The 18,375-nt window shown below is 37.5% G+C and overlaps 2 protein-coding genes across 2 annotated transcripts in view; one reads left to right on the top strand and one right to left on the bottom strand.

Annotated features, from left to right (window-relative positions):
* MSH5 (MUTS-homolog 5) overlaps nucleotides 1–18,375 on the top strand; it is a 364,768-nt gene that overhangs the window by 117,885 nt on the left and 228,508 nt on the right. The window lies entirely within an intron of this gene.
* LOC149556975 (uncharacterized) overlaps nucleotides 1–18,375 on the bottom strand; it is a 363,967-nt gene that overhangs the window by 117,333 nt on the left and 228,259 nt on the right. The window contains exon 3 of the mRNA XM_089831618.1: nucleotides 13,332–13,397. Coding sequence (XP_089687744.1) covers nucleotides 13,332–13,397 — 66 coding nt within the window. The remainder of the gene's footprint in view (nucleotides 1–13,331; nucleotides 13,398–18,375) is intronic.

Genomic DNA, 18,375 nt, shown 5'->3' with positions numbered 1-18,375 from the left:
AATTTTCATTTTCCTCCGCAGCTGTGAGCGTAGGCCGTCCACAAACCACCTTTTCTGCAATCCGTCCGCTGGCTTGCTTTCCATTTTGTTTATTAAGTCTTTCAATCTCCTGGCGTAGACACGGACAGTTTCGTGCTTCCCTTGCTTGGTATTGAAAATTTTCGCTACAATTTCATTATCATCCCGCAAAATTTAAATTCTGCCAAGAACTCCTTTTTAATGTTATCCCATGTATCCAGCTTCTGCGGATCCATATCCGAAAACCAATCAATCGCGACACCCCGTAGGGTTGCCGGAAATTGCCTGGCCCATTCGTCGGCATCTGTGATTCCATTTGCCCGCCAGATCGTCTCACATGTCTTACAATGTCGGAGGAGGTCGGCTGTACCATCGCCTTCAAATTTCGGTAATTTTTCTTTGGGTCCCGCCATAACTCTGGAGGTCTGCACTCCTACAGTGGTCGACACTCCCACACTGGCAGTCTGGACTCCCACACCGGCGGTCTGCACTCCCACACCGGCAGTCTGAACTCCCACACCGGCGGTCTGCACTCCCACACTGGAGGTGTCGACAGCTGCAACCCTTGGTGAAGACGGAGGATCCTCCGAAATTGTTTCCTGCGGAAGTCTATCCTGGACGAAGAGGTCACTCCACGCTCGTGCTCCGTCGGCACTGCGAGCCGTGCGAGTTGATGCTCTCCCGTTTGAATTTTCTTCCCTCGGCGAACACAAATTCAAGAACTCCTCCCGTGCTTCTTCCACCAATTCCACCCGCTGTTGAGTCTCCTCCAACAATTCCTCCACACTTCGGTTTCCGTCAGTAATCTTCTGGAATCTCCGTCGGCGTTTGGCTGGCTGTGACAGAATTAAATTCTCTTGTGCAATATTGATTCCATCTTTTCCCTTCGCCTTATTTCGATCCTTGTTAAGCTGATTTGACATTAATCTTCATTCCTCCCACCTTCCAGATTCACAAAGCAACGGCGCCAAATGTTTACCGTACAGGTAAAGTAAATGAACGCATACAGACAATGAACACGAACAGCAGAACTTATATTATTATTCGCAATAGTAGATGGATGATGAATGATGCTTTACAATGATCCCAGACGGGATATAAATACTATTGCCGAACCTTCCCGAGGGAGTCTGTCGGCTACAATTATTCTATCCGTTACAAACTATTTACCGCCGGACCGTCGGCTACAGAATACCGAAACACCGCCGGACCGTCGGCTACAGAATACAGAAACACCGCTGGACCGTCGGCTACAGAATACAGAAACACCGCCGGACTGTCGGCTACAGAAACACCGCCGGACCGTCGGCTACAGAAACATCGCCGGACCGTCGGCTACAGGAACACCGCCGGACCGTCGGCTACAGAAACATCGCCAGACCATCGGCTACAGAATACAAAATACCGCCGGAAAAAAACCAGTCGGCTAACATCTCTCGAGGAGGGGATTATTATTGGAGATTTGTATATGAGTTATCATAGTGTTGTTCCAATACAGGAGGCAACTGCTGCCTCAGGTGGGACCAATGCATGTATGGAGTCACCCAGCTGTGATGTTCGTGATTTGTATGTTATAGCGGAGTCAGTAGATGTGGGTTCATGCTCTAGTGTTATTGATTCACAACTTGACATTGAGTCATGTGTGCAGTATCAGGTGTCAGCAGTTGGGGCTTTATCAAGAGATGTGGTTACAGATAGTATGGACACATTTGATGATGCTATGAGTTGCACCAGGTACGATATCCCTTGCCAGGTATCAGCTGATGACTTTGAGGAGGTTTTGGATGGGTCCCAGGATCAGTGCTTAAAAGATCCATCCTTTGAGGTGGAAGCTAGGACATGTGGGAATATTGATATTGTGAGGGCTTCCATTTCTTTAGATGAGGAATTGATTGAGGTACATAGTAGTTGTATCTTAGATGTAGAGTTTTGCAAGGTTGATAGCACACATGCAATGAGTGATCTTGTGGTGGGCAGTTCTGATTTGGTTTCCTATCACAATGCAGTTGGTGAGACAAAGAGTTTGCATAGGAGGCAAGAGTTATAGAGGCATCATGTGACTTGTCAGCTGAAGGTGAGTGATAGTGACATTTCTTCAACTCTTGAGCATTATGATTCTACTCGTTAGATGCTAGCTACATTTGGTTGGGGTGCTCTTGTGTTAGATGAGCACGGTGATAGTAGTATTTCCCTAGCAGAGGTTCATATGCTTCGAGAGGCTGTTACGATCTTGAAGCATAGTTACTCTCAGTTAGTTACTGACAGGGATTACGTTCTGGAGTGGGGTAGCACCTGTTATGAGACGTTGTTAGGAAAAGAGAAGGTAGATGAGCTTACCCAGGAGCTTGAGGTGACTGTGGACTCTCTTCAATATACTTAGTTGGCTCTTCAAGAGTCATATAGTCATAATTGGATGAGGTTACCTTGGAGTTAGAGCGTGTACAGTCGACATCAGCGCCAAACCCTGTTCAGTTACATATTGTGGTTGGTGGTGAGTTTGCTTCCATAGTTGGGGATGAGGGATGTGATGATGTGGTTGACACGTCCGTCCATCATATGGGTGCAGTAGGTATAGAGGAGTTGAGAGCATCAGGGGAGACGAGCTCTCATGGTGATTTTCTTCCTTCTACCGGAAGCGGACCTATTTCTTCATTTCATTGAGCTGGTACCATTGGACAAATGGTAGTGCCGCATTTTCAGAGGGATCAGCTGTGGGTTGCAGGGGAGCAAGTTGATGCTTCCACATATAATTTCTACTGCACATAGTCCTTCATAGAGTATCTATTGGAGAGTTCAAATGTGAGGGAGGATTCATATAGAGTGTCTGAGGGTACTCTATTCCGAGGCTCTCGTGTTGTTCGGAGGTTGGTGGGAAAGATTGTAGAGACTCTGTCTACTATGCTTCCCCACAAGCATTTTGAGGTTGGGTTTAGGGTTGCCCAGGATCTTGCTCGGCCAATAGTTCGGAGTCAAAGATTGGAGCCATCTTCTGATTCTCAATTTGATGATGATGAGCTGTTGACAGAGATTGGGAGTTTTTATCGGCATTACACTGTGAGGAGTGCTCATCATTTTTCTTTGACCCACAGGTAGAGGATTTGGTTTCACTTCAGTGTGAGTTGGCTCTAGTTTCATGCCATCCATTATGGGATTGGTTAGCACCATCTTTTGTAGATGGGATTGACAACTGCAAGTTAGACCCCTTGCAGTATCTACACACCCAGGACAATTGGGCAAATGTCATGAACCCTTGAATTATGTACTTGTATATAACTATATATATTTGATAAATTATTAATTTCAAAATCTTATTATTAGATTAATTATTTGACATTTAATCATCAAAACTCAATATTTGATATTAATTACTAATCTCAAATCTTCATTATTTAAAATTAATTAAATTGATTAATTATTCCTTAAATTAATCATTAATTGATTATTAGTTATCAACTTTCATTTTTTATTAACTATTTATTGATATTAATCAACTTGCATATTACCAACTCTTATAAGACATTATTTTGATATTAATTATTCATATTATCAACCCTCATTTTTATCACGTCTTTCCGTAAACCATGCGAGAAAGGTCGAAAGGACGCATCGCGTCACCTGTCATAGTATAAATCAAGTTGATCATCAAATAGGAAGGGCAACTTGGAAGTTTTTGGCAATTTGAAGTAAATTGCGAATAAGTCAAGTAGTGAATATAATAGCGAATGGGTACCATCCCACGTCTGCCATCGTGTTAGGGACGTGCAACAGCCGTGTACCCAGCATATCGGTTGGCTAATACTTCAATACATTTTCACCCCTTGGTTGATATTTTTATACATATGCATAGTGGTTGGTGGTGCTAATTTATAAGGTACACCATCTTAACATTATGATATATGGAATTATTTCTTTTTTTTACCATGTAATAAAAAATCTATATATATATATATATATATATATGTATATACATATATATATGTATATACATATATATATGTATATACATATATATATGTATATACATATATATATGTATATACATATATATATGTATATACATATATATATATATATATGTATGTATATGTATATGTCTATATATATATATATATATAAAACTTTAACATATATCTATAGGATGGTAACTCTTTCCAACATATAATAGTGAATGTAAATAAATAAGTCTTTTAATAATATTAAAAATAAAAATATACAATTATAAAATTAATATTAGTGACTCGTGTATTGAGTCACATGATGGATAGGGAGTGTGCACAGGGGGAGGAGTAAATCGGTTGCGTTGGGGCAGTTGAATCGCAATATGGACTAAGGTCTGAGGGAGCCTCAAGTTGAGCATGTCCAAACTCAGAGCCACAGTAAATCTTCTATTCATCATGGGACTCACTACAAGAGCAGCAGTTATAAAATTTCTACCTATAACAATAGCATTATGTGTTTCCTCTTAAGAATAACCTAAATTCAAGATAAAATCTCTTTCAAACATTAATTTATGTATTTATTTATGTTTTAGGACCGTTTAATTTTCAACCTAGTAAAAATTACAAGTGGTATCAGAGCATAATCTTGCCATCCTGTGAATAAAGGGTTATGGAAAATCCAGAAGGAAGGACAAAAAAAACTACTATAAATGACATTACAAATGAAATGAGATCTTACATGGAACAAAATAACCAAACATTAATAAATCAAATGGAAAGATCAAATCAAGCACTTATTCAAGCTCTGCAAAATATGGGAAACTCAATTAGTAACAATTTGAAAGACCAATCTCTTCGTATAAAAGACACTAGCTGAAATCACTTTGAAAATAACAATGTTTCATCCAGAGCCAAGATACCACAACCAACCTTTTTCCCTAGAGGAGAATTGTTAAGAGTAGAAGAAGGAGTTGAACAACCCATAAATCGAACTGAGGATATAGCAAGAGCATATGCCGAACTAGAACCTCACATTAGAGCAGTGGTATCATTTAGAGAATTTTGTGAAGATAAGAGAAAAGAAGCACCAAGGACACATGTAAATAGGGATCTTAGGCATAAAACAAAAAAGGTAGATGTTCCCAATTTTGATGGATCAGAAAAAATTTCGGCATACGATTGGCTACAAACACTAAACACTTACTTGACATTCAATCCCATGACTGAAGAAGATCCACTCCAATTTGCCATTCTCCATCTAGCCGGCATAGCACGTGAATGGTGGCACTATGGAAAGAGCACTTGAGGCCATGACAATATTACTTCATATAAGGATTTCACACAAAAATTTAAGAAAAGACTCGACCGGAAACATCCCCAAGAAGACTTCAAAAGACTAACACATATCAAACAATATGGATCAGTTGAAAGTTACATTAATGAATTTGACAGAATATCAATAAGAGTCACAAAGATGGATGAGGACAGGCTCACATATTTATTTATAGAAGGACTAAAAGAACCACTCAAGGGATTGGTCAATTCGTTGAAATCTAAGAATCTTGAAGATGCATTCAAAGCAGCATTAAGTCGAGAATCTTCAGCAAATGTTAGACCAACAAATAGCCAGGTCAAGACATATCATAAAGGGAAAGGCTCTTATGAGAAAGAGAGCTTTCATAAAAAAGAGGAATCCGACAAAAATTTTCTATTTGAAAGGGAGAAGGAAAAACTAAGAAAACAAAATCGATGCTTTAAATGTAGAGGAATATGGGAAAAAGGACACGATTGTAGCAAAAAGAGACTATGCTTCTCATGCAAGGAGGATTGGGAGCCTGGCCATAAATGTGGAAAAAGAGAAAGAATACAAAATAGCGAAACCACTTATGATGAAGATAATGAAGAACATACTCACAAGAAACTAAGGAAAGGAGAAGAAGAAGAAGAAGAAGAAGAAGAAGAAAATCTTGGGGTAATATCAACTTTCACTAAAGCATCTAAGCATCGAGTAATGAGAATTAGGAGCACTCTTCATGGGAAAAAAGTTATAACTTTAATTGATAGTGGAGCCTCTCACAATTTTATTAATAAAGAATTGGTTAAAAAGTTAGGATTGAAAACAAATTTTTTAAAGGGTTTTTCAGCAATACAAGCCACAGGATCCTTAGTCAAGTGTACATAAATAATACCTCAACAAGAATTTATGTTGGGAAAACATTGTGTTAAAGAAGACTTACATGTGGTACCATTACATGGCGACATAATCTTAGGGTCACCTTGGATTTGTTCCCTGGGATGCTTTAAGTTTGATTTATCTAATCTGAAAATTTATTTTATGCATGAAGGACAAGAGATAACCTTAGAAGGAATTCCAGATGGATCGCCGCAATTGGTTTCCTGTAAAAATATTGAAAGAATATTTGGACATGGAAGAGGAGAATGGGCTGCCCAATTCTTAGTCTTGGAAAAATCCACCTCAAAAAATCCACCTATACATATTAATATTCAACCCATCATCAACAAATATAAGAAAGTATTCGATGAAATCCCACTCGGTCTACCCCTAAAAAGAGGTTTTGAACACATCATGGAACTAGAAGGAGCAAAACCCGTAATCACTACTCCGTACATACATCCCCAAAGTATGAGAGAAAGATTGTATATTTGTGGTGGTAGACAGGTTAACCAAATATGCACACTTCATGGCTATCTCCACTCAACATAAAGCATCTCAAATTGCAGAGGTATTTTTCAAAGAAATCTTCAGGTTGCATGGAATTCCAAAGAACATTGTTAGCGACAGGGACAGTAAATTCCTCAGCCTATTTTGGCAAGAGCTCTTTCGATTAACAAGAACTCATCTAACTCCTAGCACAAGCTATCATCCTCAAACAGATGGGCAAATTGAAATTGTTAACAAATGGATAGAAGGATATCTGCAGAACTGTGTAACAGGACAACATAAGGCTTGGGTAAAATGGTTATATTTGGGAGAATATTGCTATAATACTACTTATCATATGTCCATCAAAATGAGCCCATTCAAAGCTTTGTATGGGTACGAGGCAACCACATTTGGAGATTTGGTCATTGAAAAAAGAAAGGTACCAGGAGCCCAGAATTTTCTTCAGCAAGGTATTGACATTATGAACACTCTTAAAGATAATTTACACCATGCTCAAAATCAACTAGAAAATGTATGTAGATCAAAAGTACGTAGAAAGAGTATTCGAAATCGGTGATTGGGCATTCTTGAGATTACAACCCAACAAACAATCAACTCTCAAAGAGAACGGAGCAGAAAAATTGAAGCTGCATTTTTATGGACCCTACAAAATTTTAAGAAAGATGAGTGAAGTGGCTTATGAGATCGACTTACCTGAGAATAGCAGAATACACAACATTTTTCATGTATCTAGACTTAAGAAGGTCGTGGGACAAAGAGTAAAACCCTGCACGGAGTTACCACCACTAGATGAAGGGAAACTCATCTTGGAATCGGAAGCGATCATTGATAAAAGGGAAAAGATATTAAGGAATAGAACCATTCCTGAATACTTGGTTAAATGGAAGAATCTACCTACAGAAGATGCTACATGGATGGGTGAAGAAATTATGTCTCACCCAAAGTTACTTGAGGACAAGAAAATTTAGGGAGGGTTGACTGTCATGAACCCTCAAATTATGTACTTGTATATAACTATATATATTTGATAAATTATTAATTTCAAAATCTTATTATTAGATTAATTATTTGACATTTAGTTATCAAAACTCAATATTTGATATTAACTACTAATCTCAAATCTTCATTATTTAAAATTAATTAATTATTAATTAAATTGATTAATTATTCCTTAAATTGATCATTAATTGATTATTAGTTATCAACTTTCATTTTTTATTAACTATTAATTGATATTAATCAACTCGCATATTACCAACTCTTATAAGACATTATATTGATATTAATTATTCATATTATCAACCCTCATTTTTATCACATCTTTCCATAAACCATGAGAGAAAGGTTGAAAGGACGCATCTTGTCACTTGTCACAGTATAAATTAAGTTGACCATCAAATAGGAAGGGCAACTAGGAAGTTTTTAGCAGTTTGAAGTAAATTGCAAATAAGGTAAGCAATGAATATAATAGTGAACGGGTACCATCCCACGTCTGCCACCATGTCAGGGACATGTAGTAGCCGCGTACCAAGCATATCGGTTGGCTAATACTTTAATACATTTTCACCCCTTGGTTGATATTTTTATACATATGCATAGTGGCCGGTGGTGCTAATTTATAAGGTACACCATCTTAACATTAGTGATATATGGAATTATTTCTTTTTTTTACCATGTAATAAAAAATCAATATATATATATATATATATATATATATATATATATATATATATAACTCTAACATATATCTATAGGATGGTAACTCTTTCCAACATATAATAGTGAATGTAAATAAATAAGTCTTTTAATAATATTAAAAATAAAAATATACAATTATAAAATTAATGTTAATGACTTGTGTATTGAGTCACATGATTGATAGGGAGTGTGCACAGGGGGAGGAGTAAATTGGTCGCGTTGGGGCAATTGAATCCCAATATGGACTAAGGTCTGAGAGAGCCTCAAGCTGAGCGTGTCCAAACTCAGAGCCGTAGAAAATCTTCCATTCATCATGGGACTCACTACAAGAGCAACAGTTATAAAATTTCTACCCGTAACAATAGCATTATGTGTTTTCTCTCAAGAATAACCCAAATTCAAGATAAAATCTCTCTCTCTCTCTCTCTCTCTCTCTCTCTCTCTCTCTCTCTCTAACATTAATTTATGTATTTATTTATGTTTTAGGACCGTTTTAATTTTCAACCTAGTAAACAGGGTCATTACAACAAAGGTTGGAGTTGGTGGTAGTGTTTCAATTACCTATGGTTGTTACCATCTCCATATTGCAGTTGGGTGTGAGTATCAGTTTGATGGGGACTCAGGTGTGGACAGAGTGGGTATTTCAGTTGGATTGAGTTCTGATGGGTTGTCATCACCATCAGCGTCTATAGTCAGTTTCCAGATGATTTTGTCATTCATATAAGTTATTTGGGTGCTAATGCTACAAGAGTTTCTTGTACACGCAGGAATAGTACACAGTTCTACCTTTGGGATCCAGGGGGATTATGATGCTCATTTTGCTCCAGGATTGCTTGGGGACAAGCAATCTTAGGGAGGGAGGACTATAATGTCTCCATTTTTAACATGTTCCTACAATTGGCCAGGTCAGTTCACCATCGTGGCCAGGTCAGTTTACCATTTTTAGTAGGTTCCTATAGTTGGCCAGGTCAGTTCACCATCGTGGCCCTCATTTTTAGCATGTGAAGTATCAGTAGTAACAACTGCATCAACTGTCTCTACACTAACTACACACTAACAGGAACAATAGCTCTAGAAGCCTTAACTTGCTAAAGCTTAGTGCCGCTATCCTGCACTGCCACTAACACAACCACATGTCCCTGTGAAATAGGTCCATCATCAATAATGTGGACAAGACCAGTAGGTGACATACTAAATACAGGTACATCTACATCATGGACACCTGTTGGGAAAAACTCAAGCCGCCTTCCTGCCGACCTTCTAAAGGCGGAAACTCTATACCTCGCTGCCCTCTCAACTGTCTTTGGATTCGACAAGCTCTCTGCCATGCTTTTCTGATGAAGCTTAAGTTTCTCTTTACTCTCAAGGAATTTAGTTTCCTGCTATCTTCCGCAATACTTTGCCAGCCCCTGGAACTACTAGGCCTCCTGTATCCGTCCATAGCTGGAAAAAGCTAGAGTGTTGATCACTCACAAAACCAAAACAAATCTGAGATTTAAAAATATTTTCCTACCCCACAAGATGGTAGGAGACCGCTCTGATACCACTATAATAACACTTAACAGGTGATAGCTTAATTAAACATCAATTTTCTTTCACAAGATTAATGGTTTGACATTTCGTCAAACACTTTGCATGAATTCTCTATCTCACTGTCTTTTATCTTTAGGCTACTTCTGCTTGCTTGTAATGGTTCAAATTTAGTTTAGACATATGCAAATGGTTATTAGATGTCCAAACAAAGAAGTTGAAGTACAAATGCAATCTTTTTTGACCATTCAAATACATACATATGATTTTAGCCTATGAAATGTGCATCTACAGCCAATAGACATTTTTACAAACACTTGGCATGCAATCTAATGATTAAAACACATAACTACAACTCTCATGAAATTTGCAATTAAAAGAAGAACCTATAGGTAACTGTTGTAGATATCAAATTGCACCAGATTTGTATGAGGAAAAACATACAACAGTATGCTCCCTCCAACTTAAGGCAAATCATAGTTAGCATGTAATAGACGATACCCCAATAAAGAAAACATCAAACTCCAAAGGAAACGCAGGTTTGCCACTTATAATTTCTATCTCCAAACCCTTTTAAATCAGACCAATTCACTCACAAACATCATCTTCTCTTGCACAATTAATATAGTTGAGAAGACAAATCAAATTGCTATACTTCAGCAACAATTTGCACTACCAATTTTAGACAATCTTCCACTATACTTCAGCAGTGGATAACAAATCCTTAGAACAAACCCTTATATTTCAGGAAGGGCACAAACTTCAGAACCTCAGCAAAGGCCACAAAGACATCAAAAGAAAAGAAAATATTCATGCATGCTTTTCCCAATGAAATGAGCTCATATTTATAATGACTTTGTTGACAAAAGTTTCCAAAAGAACTCAACTTTTGAAATTGTGAAAGTTTCCCAAAAGAATTGAATTCTCTAAACTGTCCAACTTAACTCTTTTGGCAACATTTAATACTTGACTTAGGCATAGTATTAATGAAATAAATGGCCCCTTCCAATGATGACTCACTCTCAACTTAAGTGATATTATAAAGTTAAATTACAACTTTATAATAAGTCATTTAATGATTTAATAATAATTTGGCCACTAAAAATATTATAACTCCCAAAATACTCAGCATTTAAATGTCGTCTGAAATATGAGTCACTCCTAATTTTTCTCCATGTGACCAAATGCACTTTCCAAAAATAGAAAGTGTCCAGCTCAATCAACACCCAACTTAGGACAAATAGTAAGTACACAAAACTAAACCCAAATGAAGTTTGCTTTGAGCCAAATGAAGACCAACCTGTAACTTACTGAGTTGTGGAGAAGATAAGACCATCCCAAGCCAAGACACTGCCTCAGAAGACCCTCTATGGATCACAATAATAGGCAAATCTGTCAAGCTCTGATAATGGCAAAAATTTTGACTTTACATTTTCCCAAGCTTCATCAAATACCCTTTAATGGATAACTGTCTATCAAAAAAACATCGGAAATGCCCAAAGAAATCATCCTGAACTCTTCTAAAATGAAACTTACTATTAGTTAGAGTGATCTGATCATAGTAATTCCAAACTAGAATCTGTAGACAATCTCCTTTAGTTGAGAGTCCAGAGAAAGATTCCATGGTAGCAGCAATATAAACAATGTAGGAATTCATGTAGAAAGGCATTGAAGTTCCTATATCGAGGAATTGTTGTCAGAGTGCAATGCTAATTAGTTCTCCCCAAAAGATATGCTTTTTATTCTCCATGATCTGGAAGGTGAATTTGTCAATTTATGGTTCAAAATCGGTGGAATCTTTAAGACCACAAGCCCTACTGAGAAAAGTGATAAGATCTTTGTATTCCTGCTTGAAATTAGACCTATGAACGGTCTTTGGCCATCTGGAGAAGTTATTTCTCTTATTATCCAACGAATATTGATTCACATACTTTTGATAGTCTCCCTTTTTGTCATTCGATATTTCCAATGATGATTCTTTGGTTAGATCTACGCATTTTGCATTATGCAGCACTTTGAATATTTGCTCGATAACTTCTGGATCAAGACTAATAATAACCCTGCCATCAACATCCTTGATCGTTTTTGACTTTGGGCTGAAACATTTTGTGCATCCAAGAACAAACTCAAGTTCCATGGCAGCCATGGGAAACGTAGATACCAAGTGAATATGACTTCTCTTGACACGTTTCATCTCATGACCAACAGGAGTTTTTATTCTTCGTAGAAAATCTGTCATGTCCACGTGTCCGATCTTCGTGTCTAACATGTTGTCAAGAATGGATGTGACTTGAGATGGAGTTGCATGAGTCAACTCTTTATCAAACTGGTATTTCATTTTGCCCTTAGATTTAGATGGTGAGGGGCATCTCTTGCACTTGTGCTACAACACAAAAATCCCAAAACATAAACACATCATCAGAGGAAATCGCTATAAAGGCTGATTCTTGATCAGCAACAAAGGTTTGAGTATGGATTAGATACTTTGTAGATATGATGAGATAATCTAAAAAAGAGACATCATACATATGCAATGGATGAAAATGGAAGGTGGAGTGAAATATTATGAAAGTGGAAATGGAAGAAAATGAATGTGTGATAGTGGAACACATGGGAATGCATGCAAATGAAGATTGCTGATTTCCAAAAAGTGACTTAGGTTTTAATATGTTATTGCACGGAAAATGGATTACATGTAAATGCAACATGTAATGAGGAATGGAAAGTGAGATGATATGCGGATGTGGATGGAGAATGAGCTTACATGTAAGTGTGGACAACGAATGAGATGCATAGTGTGTAATGACACAAGAAGTGGAATAACATGTATTTGCTCATGGAGCTGTAAGTGCATATGGAAAGATGGAAATGGAATGTAGTTTGAGGTGACATGAACTGCATAGTTGTCTTTGTGGAAAGGTGAAGTCAAAGTACATGGGAAAACATGCATATGACATTTTTGACCTTTTGAAAAGTGGCTTTAAGTCAAAAATGAGTTTTAGAGATGCAATTACACGAAAGACTTTTTATGTAATCATGTCATGCAAGTCGATGCGAAAAATGAGATGAATGGAAATGAAAATGGAAAATGAGATTACTGTTACCAATTTAACATACCTCTTAAATTGCTATGTTATGCTTGCCTTGATACTAAGCTAGGTGTTTTCAGTTGCTGAGCATACATATTACAAAATGAAATGGATGTAGAAAGTAAAGTACAAAAATCAATTGACAAGAAAAATTGATCATTTTTATTCAAGATACAAGTACCAAAATAATACATTTTATTGAAATATTCAAAACTGTTTTTATAAGGTACAAAGTATTCAAATTTTCAACAGTGCTTAGTACAATGCACTTAGATACCACACAAGCATTCTTAGCTTCTGACATAATATTTGAATGAACACACTGTATAAACAAAAAAGTATTGTTAAGATAAAGGGAAAGGCCTCCATTGCCTGAATGGAAGGATCGTTGTTCTGAATGTTGAAGGTTTGAGTCCGCATCTCCATCTGGGAACAACCCTGCAAAAATGAAAGAAGAGGAGGGTTAGTTCATACGAACTGAGCAATGGAAATCTTTCCAATTATCTCTATACTACTGTTCCTACAACATGGTTATTTAGATAACAATATTAAAAGATATGAAGTCAAGAGAGATGTCTGAAAGCCAAACAGGGTTTTATGCTAATGAGTTTGTTTCATGTGCAGATACAGGTATGAAGTTTGAGGTTGTTGAAGGATCTTGCATAAATTACATGTATGAAGCCTTTCGATTAAATCGTGTAGAGGCTAAGACTGAAAGACTGAAGAAGCTATTGAAGGGACACACATAAATTATAAGCGTGAAACCTTTTGGTCAAATCATGTAGAGGCGAAGACTAATGACATAGGCAGACTATTGAGGGGGCATACGTAAATTACAAGTATGGGACCTTCTAGTTGAACAATAACGAAGGTTTGAAGACATGAGGAGATTGTCAAAGGGACATACATATGTTACAGGTATGAAACCTTTCAATTGAATCATGAAGGAATTTGAGCTTTACAAGTATATAGGCAGGTAATAAAGACATTTCAGCAAGCATAAAATAGAGACAAGACAATATAACTTCCAGGTTTCTTTTTCAAGTTCAGAATAAGCAAGCATTTTAATCAATCACGGCATATGCATCGACAGAACATGGCATGGGATGTATTTTCCAGAATAAGCAAAATAGGCAGCAAGCTATAGCATAAATAAAAAAATGTTTGCGGCCTTTCAAAAATCAGATATTCAGTATGTAAGCTTCTATGAATATGATACTTTGCTGTTACGAAAGAGGAACACTCCATATTGAATGTATTCTTTAGAATAACAAATTAGTAAGTACAGTAAAAAAGCTACTCAAGTTGCAATTGAAAGTAGAGAACAACAAATAGAGAATGAAGAGTCAAGTATTTTATTGGCAAGTGTCTGTTGAAAACAATGAAGAACCATGTTGTGAATTTTCAACATTTTGGAATGATAGAGGCATGTTATATTACAAAAAAATCTTGGTATTACAAACTTACATTAAAAGACCAGACCATCATAACCTGGAATGATAGCAATATCCCTTCTGCTAGACAAGAATATTGTCAGAGAGATGACAGAGATGACATCAAGACGGAAACAACTTCAGAAAATATTGTGAATGAGAAAGAAGATGACCTAACTGAAATGCCTTCTGAAGAAAATAGTAAAGAGGATAATAACATTGATGGAAAGACAAAATTTACTACTTTTCCTTTGGAATGGTGTATGAGGATTTTACCTCATGAACAAGATACAGGAGTTATTTTTTTATTGCTGTGTTTCAAAAGATTTTTCCATTTTCTGTCAAGGATATGAAATTAAAAGAACCTTATAGAAAGCACAATCTCAGAAGGACACAAGATATTGAAGAAGCTGTTCCTGGGGAAGCTGAAGTTGGTACAAATCTAAATGAAATTATCTCATCAGATCTTGGTAACATGGTTTGTGCTCATAACATCAAAATGAACACCATTGGCTAGAGGGATGTTGTAGTGACAGTTAGATACATTGGGTAGCACAACTTGTCTTCATTTCGATGTACTAAATTCTATTGAATCAATCTCCAAAAAAAAAGAAAAGACGTGAAACCCAGCAGATAAAGGCGTTATAACAGCCACACAATAAACTCATGAGAAGAAGAAAGAAACTCACGGTTGTAATTTGACATTAAATGGAGTTCACACCAGTAGTTCTGAAGATGAAATGACAACAGATTCACGGCATCCAAGGAGTCAACCTCAATGAGAAGAAGCTGTCCAAACAAAAACCGAACAGCCCTGTGAAGTAGTCATGAAGATGGAGGCATAGAATGAAGAAAAATCTAATAGCTGCTCATGTATCAACAGTCCAATAAAAATCTCAGAAAATTTGCAAGCATGGAGTTTAAATCTCGACAGATCCGGCCATAAAGGAGGCTCACGCCAAATATCAACAGCAAAATGGAACCCGTAAAATACCAAAAATGATGTCCATAGCTAGCAAATGGAGAGAGCTCACAGCAGAATGCCAGGCGTCCAAGATAAAACCAGTAGGAACCCCTTATCAATGAAACTCTCATGAAATCCGTAGGAAGAAAGCATGGAACAAAATCGTAGGAAGAGCTCTCATGGCGGCGGCTAGGGTTCTGAAAACCCTCTTCTCATTCACATGAATGGGAGAATGAATAATGCCTTACAAATTTTGCCTTTTGTTTTCGATAGCCCTAAGCTTCATTTCATAAAATTTCGGGTCCATCCTTAAATATTTAGAAAGTGAAATAACATAATAGTTTATTTATTAACATTAGAGTCATACTATGTTAATTTATTTATTATTATGTTATTCTATTTAAAGAATTATTATTATTATATTAATTGGTGCCTAAAAAAATAAATATTAATTTATTTATTATTATTTGCATGAAATATGTAATTAATGTTAATAAATTGATAAATAAATCAGTTTATTAATGTTAAAATTAAGTGCAATAATAATAAAGAGGTTAAGAGGGAGTCAACAAATTTTTTAATGCCTAAATGCAAGGGGAGAAGTTCGGTGTCTATTTGCGAACTCACAAGTCGAACTCTAGACTATGGAGTCAAACATGGAGCTATTTTTGGAAGCTAAGGGCAGTTTGAGTTTCCCATGCAGTGATGGAGGACTTTAGTGCTATTTTTCGTGATTTATGGAGCAATTAAGTCCAGTTTTGCATACAGTTTGTTATGAGAGCCTGTTTTATGCATACTTTGCATATTTTTGAGGAGTTTTATATGCTATATTTTTGGGTTGATTGTGAGATCCGAGTTAGGGTTTTATGCATGATTTTGAGGAGCTAGAGGCAGTTTTCCAATTACCTATCGGTTGGACAGCTAGTTGAGAGCAGTTTTTAGGGGCTTCTTCATAGTTTTTATCATTTTTTACTTATTTATATTTTTAGGCATGATCTTGAAATCCGAATTAGGGTTATTATCTCTATTTATTGCATATTCATGTGATGTATCGACTATCTCCAAACCAGAATAGCCGTACGAAAGTGAACAAAATGCACAGATTGGGAGGTCGTATAGGCTAAAATGGAGGGCAAAATATAGAGTTGTACGGTGGAAATTTGCTAGCCATACACGGAAGTCTAAGTGGCCGTACGTTGTGGAGAGATAATCCATACGATGGAGAAGAATGAGATGTACGGTGAGACCGTATGGTGACCAAGATAGGTGATTGGAAGGGCCGTACAGGATAATGGCTGTACGGAGGTTTTAGGAGGCCGTACGGTGGGCAGCAAGCATGGCCATACGAAGATTGCAGTGTCGTACGGAGGACATAGAACATGACCACACGAAGGTTGCAGAGTTGTACGGTGGACAAAAAGTAGGGCTGTACGTGGGTTTCAAAGGGGTGTATGGTGCAAGGAGAGTTGGTGAAACGTGCATGGTAGAGTGGAAGCCGTGCAGACAATGAAATGGCCATACGAGGTTGTCTAAATATTGCGCAGAAAGTGTTTGAGCCACAATAAATGCAACATGTTCATGCAGAATACAAGTAGATCAGACACAACAATAGAAAGCTTGAATATGAACAATCCCTTCAATAAATGTCAAAAGATGATGCTCCGATTTGCCAGATCCGAGCGAAGTAATACATGCAACAACGGAATAGGGTGAGGGTTGAATCCCACTGAAACCGCACTAGCCAAATAGGGAAGGTCTTTCACTTCCAAAATGGTGACAGGGAACTCTAGTAGGAATTTGCAAAACAGAGAAAATATTCCAAAAAGCATACCGACTACAACCTACAAGCTGTGCTTAAATAACTGTCGGGAAACTTTTCGAGGGTGTACAAAGATAGCCGACGACGACACATACTACGGAAACAAAAATAAAATGAGTTCGAGATATATTAAATCAATCTGCTCGTTACAAAAGTTTGATTTATTATTTATTTTATAACAAGAACATTATAGTCCTCCTGTCCCAAATTTTGCTTGTCCTCAAGAAAATGCAACGTCGGGTGTTGGAGAATGTGCTTGCCTTCCCATGTCGCATTGTCCAACGGTAGGTGTCGCTAGCGTACCAAGTATTCCTTCATAGTGCGGTTCCATAGGGCTCTCTCACATACTTCAAGGATCTCGGTTGGTTCCAAAATGAGCTTTCCTTCTTCATTGAGTGGCAGAAGGTCAGTAGCAACTGTGACGTTTTGCCCTACGACTTTCCTCAGACAAGAGACATGGAAGACATTATGAATACGACTACCCTCCGGAAGTTCCAGCTCATAGGCAACTTCACCAATGCGGCGAGTTACATGATAGGGACCATAGAATCAAGGTTTCAGTTTATATTTTCCCCTTTCCTTCAGTGAGGATTGTCGATAGGGCTGGAGCCGGAGATAGACCGAACCCCCCACTTCGAAACTTCTCAATATTCTGTGTCTGTCGGCGTACATCTTCTTTTGATTTTGTGCCCTCTATAGATTTTCCTTTAAGCATTTTAGAATGCCTTGTCCCTCCTGAAGCTAGTCCCTTGCCCTTGGTGCACGATTGTCACCGAGAACTGTGTTGATGAAGGAAAGGGGTTCGTACTCGTACAGAGCTTTGAATGGTGCCATTCTGATGGACATATGGTACGTGGTATTGTAGCAATATTCCCCTAGATGGATACATTTTACCCAGGCTCGCTGTTGTGCCAAAACATAGTTCCGAAGGTAGCCTTTGAGTCGTTTGTTCACAATCTCTATTTGTCCGTTTGGCTGTGGGTAGTAACTTGTAATTGGTGATAATTCTATCCTTGCCATCCGAAACAGTTATGTTCAAAAGATACTGATGAATTGTCCATCCTGATCACTGATGATGTTTCAGGGTAACCTGTGCAGACGAAAGTCTTCTCTAAAGAACAGATCGACAACTTGTGCGGCCTGAAGGTCGAAGGGGATGGCGAAGAAATGTGCATAGTTTGTCAATCTGTCAACTACCAC

Source organism: Cupressus sempervirens, chromosome 5 (genome assembly GCF_028749045.1).
Source record: "Cupressus sempervirens isolate cs-2001-9-10 chromosome 5, ASM2874904v1, whole genome shotgun sequence".
Classification (NCBI taxonomy): Eukaryota; Viridiplantae; Streptophyta; class Pinopsida; order Cupressales; family Cupressaceae; genus Cupressus; species Cupressus sempervirens.
Note: the sequence above shows the minus strand (reverse complement) of the source record. Positions and strands in the feature narration are given on the sequence as shown.